General features: G+C 36.9%; 1 protein-coding gene across 1 annotated transcript in view; it reads left to right on the forward strand.

The window, feature by feature from the left end:
- LOC102829467 (microcephalin-like) overlaps nt 1-14,421 on the forward strand; it is a gene marked incomplete at its 3' end in the record, with an annotated part of 359,617 nt that overhangs the window by 132,974 nt on the left and 212,222 nt on the right. The window contains exons 9-10 of the mRNA XM_006866726.1: nt 7,209-7,246; nt 9,550-9,712. Of these exons, the coding sequence (XP_006866788.1) occupies nt 7,209-7,246; nt 9,550-9,712 (201 nt within the window). The remainder of the gene's footprint in view (nt 1-7,208; nt 7,247-9,549; nt 9,713-14,421) is intronic.

Genomic DNA, 14,421 nt, shown 5'->3' on the forward strand with positions numbered 1-14,421 from the left:
ATAAGAATGTTGTTTATTGGTCCAGTGGAGAGGATTTTTTTTTTTCTTTACATTGAGATGTAATCCATACCAAAGGCTGTGCTCTTTGATCTTCATCAGTAAATATTTTAAGTCCTCTTCACTTTCAGCAAGCAAGGTTGTATCATCTGCATTTCACAGGTCTTCCTTCAAACCTAATGCCACATTTTTCTTCATATAATCCAGCTTCTCGGATTATTTGCTCCTCATACAGGTTGACTATGGCAGGATGCTAACACATACACTGCAAAGGCTAACGAATCCTAGGATTGGCAGGGAATGTGATATGCCACTGGCTCAAGTTCAAAGAATCAGAGGTCACATGACGACTCAAATGTGAGTTTTGCAAGAGCATCCACATGTATTGAAACAGGACACATACCCGAGAAATTTCCCTTTCATTTGCTTGGCTGCTTATAGCAGATTTCATCATTTGGGATGACTCCATCATAGCTACCTAACCACTTCAAGCTATTTACCCAACCAAATTGCCACAAAAAATGAACCATCACTACTAGTTTTTTCAATAACATTTTTATTGTGAATTGAGTGATAGTTTACATTGGGAACATCAGTTTTACAATCATCCTATCGTATTCGTTTCATTGCAATGATTACAATTCCCTGCATGCTTCATCATTCAACACTATTTAGTATTTGCTTCTATTTCCTCTGGTTTTTTTTGTTTGTTTGTTTGTTTGTTTTGGATGTGCGCCAAAACACTCAGGAATACACAGTCATTCAAACAACCAAAGGGTACGCTCTACAAGCCTGACCCCCTGCTGCCAGCACACAGCCCCCTCCCTTCATGAGTCCATAGTCCTCAGCTGCACCATCTCTCCATGTCATCATCTCTACCTCCATCTCTGGCATTGCCGCTTCTATGGGTAGGGTCCCGCACTCCACTCCCACTCTTCTCCCTTGATGGTCCCAGGGTCCTCCACTCTGGGACTGTAAGATCAACCGTTAACCCCTTTTTGCTTTAAAACTTCTACCTTTACAGTTGCGACAATCACAATTATTAATGATAACATTGTTGAATCCTGAGAGTCTTGTCCCCAACTCCTTTCACCAGACCTGTCAAGACAGGATGAAAACCACTCAGTGGGGAGTCTACCTTCCCTCGTGCATTCTGAATCTAAACTCCATCTTGAAAACTTGTAAGCCAGTCACTTCTTGCCTTTTCAGCTTGCCCATTTTAGGTAGCCAATGTCTAAGTTGCCCATCCCTATCAACCCTGTGTACAGAAGGGATGGGAATGATCCTTGCTGTAAAGATACTTTGCCTCTTGGTTGGTGTTTTAAGCTACTAATTCCTTAAGTATATGTCAAGTTCATCAGACTGTAGTGATTTACAGTAGTTTTCTTTAAAAAAAAAATTTCCCCCTCTCTTTTTTATCCTCTAGTCGGGTTCTGAACATCCAGCCATTGATGCTAGGTCAAATGGGAACTATCTGTAAGTTTGGGCACCCTTGTGCTTATCCCCTCACTTCATATCAATTGGACACTTCACTCTCAGTTCTAGCCCTCTATGGCCATGTCCTTGTCCATGGGCTCAGGAGTCCCGGGTCTCACTGTACTTTGGGCCAACCAGCTCTCACCGTACTCGAGGTCAATGGGGATCTATGTAACTTGGTTTGACTCAGCCCACCTTTTCATTGCTGCTTTTCCCCCACTTCCTTTCACCAGTAGACCAACATGGTCACCAGCAAGCTTACATGCCTGCTTGTGTATTCCCTTTGAGTTTCAGTCTTGGGAAGTGGTTTGTCCTGAAGGCACTTGATTGCTTGCCTTGATAGCTCCCCACTGAACAACTTACTTGTTTTTATAGTAGCCATTCAAACTGCCATGTTTGTTTTTGTTTTTCTGCTGGTCTTTCTTTCGAGGAGTATCTTCCGGTCCTCTAGCTGTTCCACGCTGGTCTGCTTGTCTTTTCGAGTGGAAATCTCACATCTCAGAAGGTTCTGGATGGGGATCAGGATTTCACCTAAGGTCTTATACCCTACAAAGTCTCTGCAAGAAGCCTCTTTCACTGGGCAAGTTCTAGCACCCTTTTTAGGTATTCCAGTTATAAGCTGAAGGCAGGCTTGTAAGCTTTCTATAATCATGTCTCCGGATATTCCTTCTATCCCCCTCAAGTATATATTTTACACTTTTAGGCAAGGGAAACAAATATTCATAAGACAGTCAAGCATCTTAACATTATTTCCCTTCTTTTACCAATTCAGACTATGCTTCAATCCCTGTATTACAGAGCTCTTTTGTTCCAAGGTTGAGCATACATCACTATTTACCTCTATTCCATTTAGCCCATGCAAGCTGGCTAAGTGTTCTCTTATCTACCTTGTTCTTCTATCCTCCCCCACTTCTTGTGTATTGCCCTCCCCAACACCCAAACTATGTTGTGTCTATCCCCTACCCTGTGCTCTACCATCCCTTCCCTTCCCTGCACCCTCTACTCCACCAGTAACCAACAAAGAATTTTTCTTCTTTTCATTTTTCTTTCTTTGAGTGTGGGTATTTTTTCTTAGGCTTTTACAAGAATGGCAATATTTCTCCTTTAGTGACTGACTAATTTAACTCAACATAATGTTCTCAAGGTTCATCCATATTATGTGATAGCTTACAGCTTCCTTGTTCTTCAAGGTAGCATAATATTCCATTGTGTATATGTACCACAGTTTGTTTAGCCATTCAATTGATGGACACTTAGGCTGTCTCCATCTTTTTGCTATTGTGAATAGTGCTGCTTTGAATGTTGGTGTGCATATATTTACTCGTGTTATGGCTCGTATTTCTTGTGGATGCATACCAAGTACAGGAATTGCTGGACCATAAAGTTTTTTTATTTCCAAATTACTGAGGAAGTACCATATTCTTTTCCAGAGTGGTTGGACATCCCACCAGCAATGTAGGAGGGTCCCAGTCTCTCTACATCCTCGCCAACATTCATTGTCCTATTCATTTTTGAGCTTTGCTTTTATTGCTGGTGTGAGATGATATCTCATTGTTGTTTTGATTTGCATCTCTCTAATGGAAGGAGCTGTGTAGCATAGTGGTTACGAATTGGGCTGCTAACTTCAAGGTCAGCAGTTCGAAACTACCAGCTGTTCCATGGGAGAAACATGAGGCATTCTGCTCCTGTAAAGATTTACAGCCTCAGAAACCCTGTACAGGGTCACTATGAGTTGGAACCGACACCACAGCCCACCACCATCATCACCACCAATGCGTAATGATCATGAACATTTCTTCATATGTTTGTTGGCTGCCTGATTGTCTTCCTTGGTGAAGTGTTGTTGTTACATGATATTTAAATCCACAGGGTACATGAGAATGACTGTAGGTAAAGGAGAGAAAAAGCCCTAGGACTAAGTCATGTAATGACTGGAGTAATTGGAAATTGAGTATTCAGTTTTAAACTAGTATTTTATTAAAAACTTTTTATTATAAATTGAGTGAAGGTTTATAGAACAAACCTTCAGAAACTTAGCATTGTAGAAGTCTTGTAGTAGTCAAGATAAATTCTTTTCCCATTTCCCCTTCATCTCTTGGCCCTAGATGTGGAGTGCTTCCTGCAGATGGAACCCCACAGGCTTCATTGTAGGAGATGCAATGGAATGGACACTTTTGGGATTTATGTTGCATCTGGTTGCATAACTGCACCTGCATATTTTCATTTAAGAGTGATAACAAATAGCAAGGTTAGGCTTCAGTTAGAATCGTTTTTGATGATTAGAAGACTGTCACATAAAGGCATTTGTTGCTTGTTGCAGTTGAGTCAGTTCTGTTATGTCTACAGTGAAACATTGCCTGGCCCGGTACCATCTTCTTGATCACTGGAATGTCTGAGTCCATTGTTGTGGCTATTGTGTAGTGCCTTCCAACCTAGGAACCTGATTTTTCCAACAGTGTACCAGACAGTATTCTGTTGGATCCATAGGTTCTCATTTACCTTTAATTTTCAGAGGTAGAGCACCAGGCCTTTCTGAGACTTAGTCTGGATCCTCCACTGAAATCTGTCTACCTCTGGTGACTCTGCTGGTATTTGAAATACCAGTAGCACAGCTTTCAACATCTTACCCAAATATAAGGCAACATAGAGGCATATAAAAAACATAATAGCATAGTCCCAGAATTAACCCAAAGAGTTACACTGTAGTTGTTTCACTTGTTATGAAAAATAGAAAAAGCTAAATATTTTAGAGGGATAACTAAAAAGACAGAGTAGCAGTTATTCCTTAACTTAGCTTTTGTATCACTCCTCCCAGTTTTTCCTTTGAATATCTTTTTTATTCAGATAATCTGTTCAGTTTCATTTTCCATCTTCCTCAAATATAACTTTGTAGTACAGATTGTAGTTGTTGTTGTTAGGTGTCATCAAGTCAGTTGTGAATGAAGCAATCCTATGCACCAAAGAATGAAGCACTTCCTGGTCCTGCACCACCCACGCAATGGTTGTTATACTTGAGCCTATTGCTGCTGCCATGTTAGTCCATCTTGTTGGAGATCTTCCTCTTTTATGCTGATCCATGCATCCTGTTCTTTCCTAGGGACTGGTCCCTCCTGATAGTATGTTCAAAGTATGAGGAATGAAGTGTTGCCAATTTGGTGTCTAACACCATTCTGGCTGTACTTCTTCCAACACAGATTTATTTATACTTCTGACAGTCCATGATACTTTCAGTATTCTTCTCCAACACCAAATCAAATGTATCAATTCTTCTACAGTCTTCCTTATTCATTGTCTAACTTTCACATGCATATGAGGCTATTGAAAATACCTGACTACATCCTCACACTGACGTCTTTGCTCTTGAATACTTTAAAGAGGTCTTGTGCAACAGATCTGCCTGCTGCAATGAGTCATTTGATTTCTTGACTGCTGCTTCTATGCGTGTTGATAGTGTTGATCTAAGCAGAATTTGACAAGATTGATCCAAGCAGAATTTGACACGTGCAATCTTTTCTCCACTTCTCTTGATGTTATTTACTGGTCCAGCTGTGAGGAGTTTTGTTTTCTTTACATGGAGGTACAACCTATACTGAAGGGTATAATCTTTGATCTTCAACCGTAACTAGCATATTTGTATCTCTGCATGTTGCAGGTTGTTAATGGGTCTTCCTCCAGTCCTGATACCATACTCTTCTTCGTGTAATTCAGGTTCTCAGAGTATTTGTTCAGCATACATATTTGATAAGTATGGTGAGAGAATACAACCCCAATACACACCTTTCCTGATTTTAAACCACTCATTATCACCTTGGTCTGTTCAATTGAAAGCCTCTTGGTCTATGTATAGATATTCCTTATGAGCACAAGTAAGTGTTCTGGAATACCCATTCTTTGCAATGTTATCCATTCAGCTGAGATCCATTTGACATCAACAATGACATTCCTTGTCTTGGAAAATTCTATCATGACATTTCCAGTACCATTTCTATCATAAAGACCATATTTTCCAGCTACTAATCCTTCCTCTTTCCTACTTTTGCATTCCCATCACCAGTAATTATCAATACATCTTGCATACATGTTTGATCAAGTTTAGACTGAAGAAGTTTGTAGAGTTCTCAAATTTCATTATCACTGGCTTTAGTTGTTGTTGCATAAATTTTAAGAATGCTGGTATTAACTGATCTGCATATAGCCTCATATGCATGTGAAAGGAGTATGGTCTTTTAATTCAATCATTTTTAGTCACCTTGGGGGATTCCTTTGTTTCCCATTCTTATTTACTTAACAGAGATCATTTAAGACATGATGGAGTGTGTGATAAAGTTTATGGTGGTATTTTACGTAAGTCGTGTGGTTAGCAGTCCAATGCTGATCCTACAGTGGTACAGAACTCTAAAAACTATATGAATAATATAAATTTGTTTATTTAAAATGTGTTAGATCCACATACCCATATAAAGAACATTTGACAAAGTACACATATGTACCAAATTGTTAACAAATAGAAAATTGAGCAATGAATAAGGAAAACCAAATCAGAATGAATATATTTCAATTACGGTGTTGATGAAAAATGTTAATAATACCATGTCTGCCAGAAAAGTAAAAAAATCAATCTTGGAGGAAGTACAACCAGAATGCTTCTTAGAAGTGAAAGGTCTAAATGGTGAAACTTCATCTCACGATATTGGGCATGTTATCAGAAGGGACCAGATCATTGATAATGACATCATGCTTGGTAAAGAAGAGGGTCAGTGAAAAGAGGAAGATCCTTAGTGACCTGGATTGACACAGTAGTCCAACAATGGACTCAAACATAATATTTCTCAGAATGGCACAGAACTGAGCAGTGTTTCAGTAACAGTGATTCAGAACAACTGGATGGCACATAACAATAGTAATATTTTCCAGTTGGTGAAGTTACATAGGAATTTGTATTTCTAACTATACATTTCTATAGCATTTACATTTTTTTGTAGTCATGAATTTATTATGAAAGGAAAGTATTTTAAAACATGTATTAAAAAGATTTACAATTCCAATGAATAGTATATGCCAATACAACAAATAAGAAATTCCATTATTTATACTTCTGTGTGCTAATCGTTAAGGAATTGCTTGACCCATACAGCCTATGCTCACATATTATTGTGTCTACATGTTTGAAATGAGAATATGATTACCTAGAGGTGCCCTGTTGTGGTGCTGCTGGATCATGCATTGGGCCACAATGTCAATTTGAACCACAAGGTGAGCGGTTCAAATTTACCAGTCGGTCCTCGGAAATCTTAAACAGGATCACTATGAGTTGGAACTGACTCAGTGGCACTTAACAACAATAATAGGCCATCTTAGGAAGAAGGGTTCTTGAGTCTGCAAAAATGCCTTTCTTCTCCTTCCTTTGATATCCATAAAAATGTTGGCATTTGAAGGTCAGCTAGCCCACTCATAGAATAGACTTCAGGAGGGGATTTTTATTTTGCTTTTCTATCTCATATCCTGTGTTATTTTGGAATAGATTTGGCATAGAATCTAAGCTTCTATAACTTAGGCTATTTTTTTCCAGGAATGTAAAGCTTTTATTTATATATGTATATATAAATATATGCACACATGGATATTTATTTTTAAATGATGTAACTTTTCAAAAAATATATTAAAATGTATTTCTATGGGAGAAATATTTTTATATTTTGTCTGTTTTTTTGTTCCTTCTCTTTTGAAAACTCTAGCCAACCAGAACATTAGTCATGACAAGCATGCCATCCGAGTAAGTATAATTGTTTTGATAATCTCTACTCAATATGAAATTTTAGCCTTTTTTCATATGTTATAATACTGTGATTATATCAAACTTATAAGTTTATGGTTTCTCATTACTTTATATAACTAATGTCCAAGTTAGAAGATCATTGAAAATAAAAGGTGGTTAAGTATGAACAATTTTACACCAAAAACTTTTTGAAATGTTTAAAAAGCATTAATAGTTTTGATAGTATTTTTGCCATTGTTTATTTTTATACTAAGGGCTTTGTTTGCCCACAACGTCCACCTTCTCACCCCATTAATGATCAGTAAAGTAGAAAAACACTGGCTGAAATATTTCTCGTAAAGCTTTTAAAGAAACAATTTGATAGAAAGCTTTCTACTATGATATAAAAGCAGCTGTATACATATTTTGTGGAAGGGTTAATAGCTTGCTGGCATGCTCTTATCATCTTCCTTAAACATTTAGCACAATAATGAACATCCAACAAAAATAACAGTTCCATATTCTTTGTAACATATTTTTGAATTCCTGTGTAAAGGGGAAAACCATGTTTTTTTTTTTAATATCAATCATTATTGTTTTAGGTTTTAAGACATTCATCAAAACATTGGGATATTTCTGTGAAAAATGTACTGGAAAAAGTACATGCTTACAACACTTTTTATTGCAGGATCCTTTTCCTATCCATGGCACGAGAGTGATCATTTAATCTCTATGCATTGCATAATGAAATTTTGAGCTCATAAATATATTATGAAATGTACTTCACACACAATTCAGTAACATTGAATATGTTTATCACATTGTTAAGAGTCTACTCTTTTGCCTAAATAAAAATATTTCTAACTAGTTATTTTCTCAGTCAGAGTTTTACAAATAAGTCATTTTATTTAGGAACAATCTCCTACTAATATTTTCCCCATATATAATGGTCAAAATCAAGAATAAGACCTGAAACTTCTGATGCCATATTGATCAGCCATGTCTTGTAAAGACACTTTATATTAATTAGTACAGCCAACAAATAAAAGACAACTATTAGGTTTGAAATGGAAAGAATTTAGATATTCTGAAATGCAGAGGTGTGGAGAAATCTGATTTAGAGGGTTTCACTTCTTTGTGTTTTTGGTTTTTTCAAATTAATTCTTTCCCACAACTTCAATGAATACCTATTTTCTGGTTGAAGGAGTGGTGGGGCCCAGGTTTTGGGCTGCTTATCCTTTCTATTATAGGGAAGTCTAAGAATTTACAGGTGTGATACAGATCAACTCTGTCAGTTTTCAAATCAAGAAACTGAGGTTTTAAGATTTACATACCTGACTTAGATCATGGGATATAATATTAAGAAATTACACAGTACAGAAGGAGGAGTTTTACAGCTAGTTTGTATAGGCCTGGTCAGTAACAGCATTTTAAAAAATATATAATATTTGGAGAGCAGAGAATTTTATTTCTTAACTCATTGTGCTGTCATAAAGTTTCTTAGAAAGCCTCCTATATCCTTTGTATTTCATTGGGGATTTCCAAAACTTGGTGGGAGAGAGAGAAACAATGTGTCAACAACTAAACACATTAGAAAGGTGATTGTAAAAGGAAGAGGTAAAAATGAGTTATTTGGTGAGGATGTTTGATGTGAAAAAATGTTTTTAAAAAGCAGAATGTTTAAGGTATGAAGGGATTAAGAAACCAGATGTACAATAATGAGCTTTGTGAACAGAAGGAGCCTCTCTCAAATTTCCCCTTAGGGTTCATGTGATAAATTTCGAAGGGCTTTCCCTCTCTGTTTGCAAACAAAACAAAACAAACAAAAAACAACTATATTGACTCTCAATAAATTTTACTTATATTTTCAAATAAAATGTTTAATTGAGTAGCTTGGTCATGATCATGTATAAGTGAGTTCAAATAGGTCTGAAATGTAAAAATAATTGGTATATTGGAAAGTGAACTGAGCAGGTGGGTCGAGGTTTAGTTTCCAGCTCTGGCTCTGTTAGTTACTAACCAGCCCAGTGACCATGGAAATCATTTAAAGCCTGTGGACATCGTTTTTTAATTTTTGGGGTTTTTTTTTCTCATCCATTAAAATTGATGTTGGATTTGTGAGCTTAACTTCCTAGCCACCTTAAGTTCTTTGTGATTGATTGTAAAGAAATTAAGACATAAGCACCATAGAAAATCAATATTTTTTTTTTAAATTAGATTTTCAGTTTTTTGTTTTTGTTTATGTTTTCATTGTAATACCCTTGGTGTTCATGTGCAGGAAACATTCATTTAAAAAAATTTTTTTTCTTCCTATTTGACAGAATGCAAAATGTCATCACTCAGGTTGTGAATAAGTTGAAAGGCTTTTCATTTTCATTGGAAGTATGTGAAACAACTACTCATGTGGTCACAGGGAAGCCTCTTCGAACTCTTAATGTGCTGCTGGGAATTGCACGTGGCTGCTGGATTCTTTCTTATGAATGGGTAAGCCCTGCATTTGGTTTGCATGTTTTAAAACAGAAGACATTATGATAGATTTGATTATTCTGAGCTGATGACACTAAAACTCCTGCCAATGTACATCTGTGTAACTCTGTACATTTTCCTGTGAGTGCTTAATGCCATTCTTTCCATGAACTCTTCTCCCTTTGGATCCTCACCCTACAGCCAGTGCTGAACCCTTGGGGAGCAGGAGTATGGTGAGAATGGAGAGCAAGGAAATGATTAGCCATTCAAGATAAAGACCTCTCAGCTAGTGACAGAAAGTTTAGAGCAGACTTGGAATGAAAATGTAAAATGAGTATTCTTGCAGTCAAGTGAACTTCCTCCCGTGTTTAACTAAGAAATAATGTGACCTATAGTGATTGTTTAAAAAGCCAAAAGAATTCAGTGATTGTTTTTACAGATGGATTTACTTAGGATGAAACATGCTCATTTCATCTCATTTAGATATGTTTTATCTTATGCATATCTGTCTGTAGCATTATTTACTGTTATTTCTGTGCTTTAAGATAGTTTAATTTTAAAATATATCATTATTTTCATTATTCATAAAAATTAAAATTGTCATTTATTTTATTACTTTGATCCTCTATCTATGATCATGTGAAAACATTACTCAATGACTCCTGGTGTGTATCAGCAGTGGACTGACTGCAACCCACAAGGTTGGTGTTTCAAACCTACTAGCTGCTCCTCAAAAATCCTGTACAGGGTCGCTATGAGTTGGAATGTACTCGAAGGTTCTTAACAACAACATTATTTCTTTTGTTACTATTTTACATCTGATAAGTAACCATTGTTCTTTTTCTCCTCAAGAATATATTATATTAATGCTGCATTAAATTAAACTAGTAGAATTATGATATGCAAACAAGTTACAGATTGTTTATGTGTGTGTGTGTGTGTGTGCGTGAATGACTTGGTATTTCTATCATGCCATTATTTATCTATGTGCCTCACTAGTGTAAAAGGTTTAAGAGAATAGTGCTTAAAGTTGTGAAGTGGAACAGGTTGAAATTCCAGAAAATAGTAGTATTTACATTGTTGGCAACTAGGAAATAGTTTTGGGTTTATTTGTATGTAATATAATTTATGACTAGCTTCAATGAATGAATTCCCTGCTGCTTTTTCTCTTAATTCAAAATGTCTCTGAATATTCACCAATCAACTCTTCCTTTCCCCATGTCTCAGAGGATGGGAAAAAAACAATGTTCTCTATGTCCTGGTGTGATGCTGTAGGTTAAGGCACTGGACTGCAAGGTTGGTTTGAATCACAAAGTTGGAAGTTCAAGCTCACCAGCTGCCCCTCGGAAATCCTATACAGGTTTCCTGGTATGGATAAGCACTGGACTGCCAATCACAAGATTAGTGGTTTAAACCTACTAGCTCTTCCTCAGAAACCCTATACAGGGCCGCTGAGTCAGAATTGATAACAACACTTAACAACAACAACAAAAGCATGCTTTATAAAGTTATTCACCTATAATTGATTCTGTACCAAACCTTCTCTTCTTAGACTTAGAGTTGACCAAAAAGGTCAGGCATGAAAATCAGCTTTTATTTTTGACATTCTTCAAGACAAAAATCTTAACTGCCAATATGTCTCTGCTCAGTGTACTGAATAAGTGTACTGAATAAGGAAGTTCATAGAAGAATTGATGCATCTGAGTTATGGTGTTGGAGGAGAATATTGAAAGTGCCATGGGCTGCCAAAAGAACAAACAGATCTGTGTTGGAAGAAGTGCAGCCAAAGTGCTACTTGGAGACCAGGATGGACAAACTCTGTCTCTCATACTTTGGACATATTGTCAGGAGGGAACAGTCACTGGAGAAGGATATCATGTTTGATAAGGTGGAGGGCCAGAGAAAAAGAGGAAGACCCCCAGAAAGCTGGATTGGCAAAGTGGCAAAATAAATAGGCTCAAGCGAGGCAACAATTGTGAGGTTGGCCCAGGACTGGGCAGTGTTTCGTTTTGTTGTACATAGGGTCACTATGAGTCAGTACCAACTCAATGGCACCTAACAACAACAGTGTACTTCCAATATTCTTCCACTAGTAATATATAAAGGATTTCTATTCTATTAGTGCAATGGTTAAGCACTTGGATGCTAATCAGAAAGTCAGCAGTGTGAACCCAACAGCTGTTCTGCTGGAGACAAGACCTTGTGATCTACTTTTGTAAAGATAACACTTTAGGAAACCCTGTAGGACAATTCTACTCTGTCACATAGGGTCTTTATGAGTCAAAATGGAGTTGACAGTGCATGTCAACAGCAGCAACAATAATATGTAGAAATAGAATAAAATACAAGATATGGTGACTATTTGTGGGATTACTTAATATGAGACAAAGGGACAATAGAACATGTCATTTAATAAACTCAATCCCTGCTCAGACCTTTTTTTCTGTGTGGAAGAACTCAGTCATATTAGTGAGTGAAAGAATCGTATTTGTTAGTAAAATAAAGCAAGTAGAAAAAGACATTTGGAAGAAAATCATACACATAATGATTGTCTATGTAAACACTCTGAAAGAAGCTACAAAATACAAGTTAAGCATGGTATCAAGATGCAAGGCTACAATAATCCAGGCTTATCTTTCAGATATGTAAATATACAGCTAATAAAATATGTTTAAGATCTATATGCTGAAAGCTACAAAATACTGATTTAAAAAATTTTAATGAAAAATGGATAGACACAACTGTGTTCATGTATTAGTAGACTCAATGTAGCTAAAATGTCATTTATCTCCAAGTGATTTATAGATTTGATGCATTCCCAATCAAAATATTAGCAGGATACTTTGAAGATATAAATATACTGATTCTACAACTTATGTGGAGAGGAAAAAGAACTAGTATAGATGAAACCATTTTGATAAAGTTGAACAGTTAAATTACATGATGTTTAAGGCAGATTTTAAAGGTATAGTTGTCAAGGCAGTATACTATTAGTGAAAGGATAAACACAATGAAACAGAATACAGCATCTAGGAACAGGCCCACATAAATATGTCAATTGATTTTTTTTGACAAAGGACCCTAGGCAATTCAGTGGTAAAAGGACAGTCTTTTTACAAATGGTGATACAATGTTTAGACTTTCATGTGCAAATTAATAAATGTTCCTCTATACATCATACTCTATAAAAAAAATTACCTCAAAATTGATCATAGAGAAAAAACCCTATGGAGGTGGGCAGGGATTGCGGTGGATGAGGAAGAAGCATGGTGCAGATCTTCAACAGTAATAACACAGAATACCAGACAAAGCAGGTTCAGGGGACAATCCCAGCACTCTAAATTATGTATAAAGGAGTATTTAGAAGGAGTGAAGGGTTACTGCTAATGGAATTTGTAGGAGAAGCAAAAAAGGTGGCATTTTCTGATCTGCGGCTGCCAGCAGGTGTCAGAGTAGCCATCCTTGGCATGATGGAACTGGAACAGGATGAAAGGAGTGCTCCCACCACAGAGGTCTGACCCATTGTCAAAGATAAAGGTGTGAACATTTATTTCCTGTTCATTCGTTTCTCACTATCTGCACACCTCCACTCTCATGACTAGAGGGGCTGCCTGAGCGAGTGGACAACCCACCCCCACCCCCAATTCCTGGAGGATTCTACTACACATGTGCACAGATCTGTTCAGCAAAGACCACAGCGTGTAGAATCCAAAAGGGGGAGGAGACAACAGTGTTAAAATGAAATGGTCTCCCAGAACAGCTCTAGCCAGCTGAGCAAAGGGCATTAAAATCATGTTAAAGTCATACTCATATTTTGCTATCATTTTTTTTTCGATTATAGACGATAGTATCCAATCTATTTTTCATTTTGTTTTTGCTGTTGAGGTTTTATTTATTTTTGGTTACTTGGGAAGAGGGCTCTTTATCTCCCTACACTACCCAAGAAGGGACAGCAATTGTGATCATATAGTCAAGCTACAATAACACCCATAAAATCCCACCATTCAGGCAAGAGCCAATACCAGCTGTTATACATCAGATAGATAGCCAGCACCTGTTACAGTTACTCTGAGTTGAGTAATAAGAAAAGCAAAAAAGGAAGCCCATGTCCTGATTATGTTTACCTGGAGGCAATCAGAAAGCTTAGTAATATATCAACATAAATTCATTGAATTATTTAAAAAATCTAGTTATTGAAAATGCCCAAAAGACAGTTGAAGATTTCAGCTCATGTCCAGAAGAAAGACAGAGTAACTGAAATAGATGAGCTGCAGGTAGACCTAGACTTCCGATTAGAAAGAGGGCAGGCTTTGGAATTGTCTGAGAAGGAATTCAGGAGAATGATATTTAGGTGCATCCAAATGTTCTACAGACAGGTTGAAAAAAATAAGGAAGAAGTCAGGAACATGCCATAGGAACCATAAAATAAGATATAAATAACATTGGAAACAATTCAAAACCTGAAAAAAGAGGCCCAAAATGATTAATAATAAAATATCAGAAATAGACAATACACTGAAAGGGCAAAGGAGTAGAATTGAAGAGATGGAAGCCAGAGCTAGTAAGCTGGAAGACAAATCAGTCAATACTGTTAAGATAGAAGAGCAAGCAGAAAAAAGGATTTAAAAAATTGGGGGGAGAACAAACAAGATGGTGAATCGGGTGGACGTATAGCAGAGAGCTCCGCCAACAACAACACAGAATACCCGACCAAGCAGGCTCAGGGG

Source organism: Chrysochloris asiatica, unplaced genomic scaffold (genome assembly GCF_000296735.1).
Source record: "Chrysochloris asiatica unplaced genomic scaffold, ChrAsi1.0 scaffold00095, whole genome shotgun sequence".
Classification (NCBI taxonomy): Eukaryota; Metazoa; Chordata; class Mammalia; order Afrosoricida; family Chrysochloridae; genus Chrysochloris; species Chrysochloris asiatica.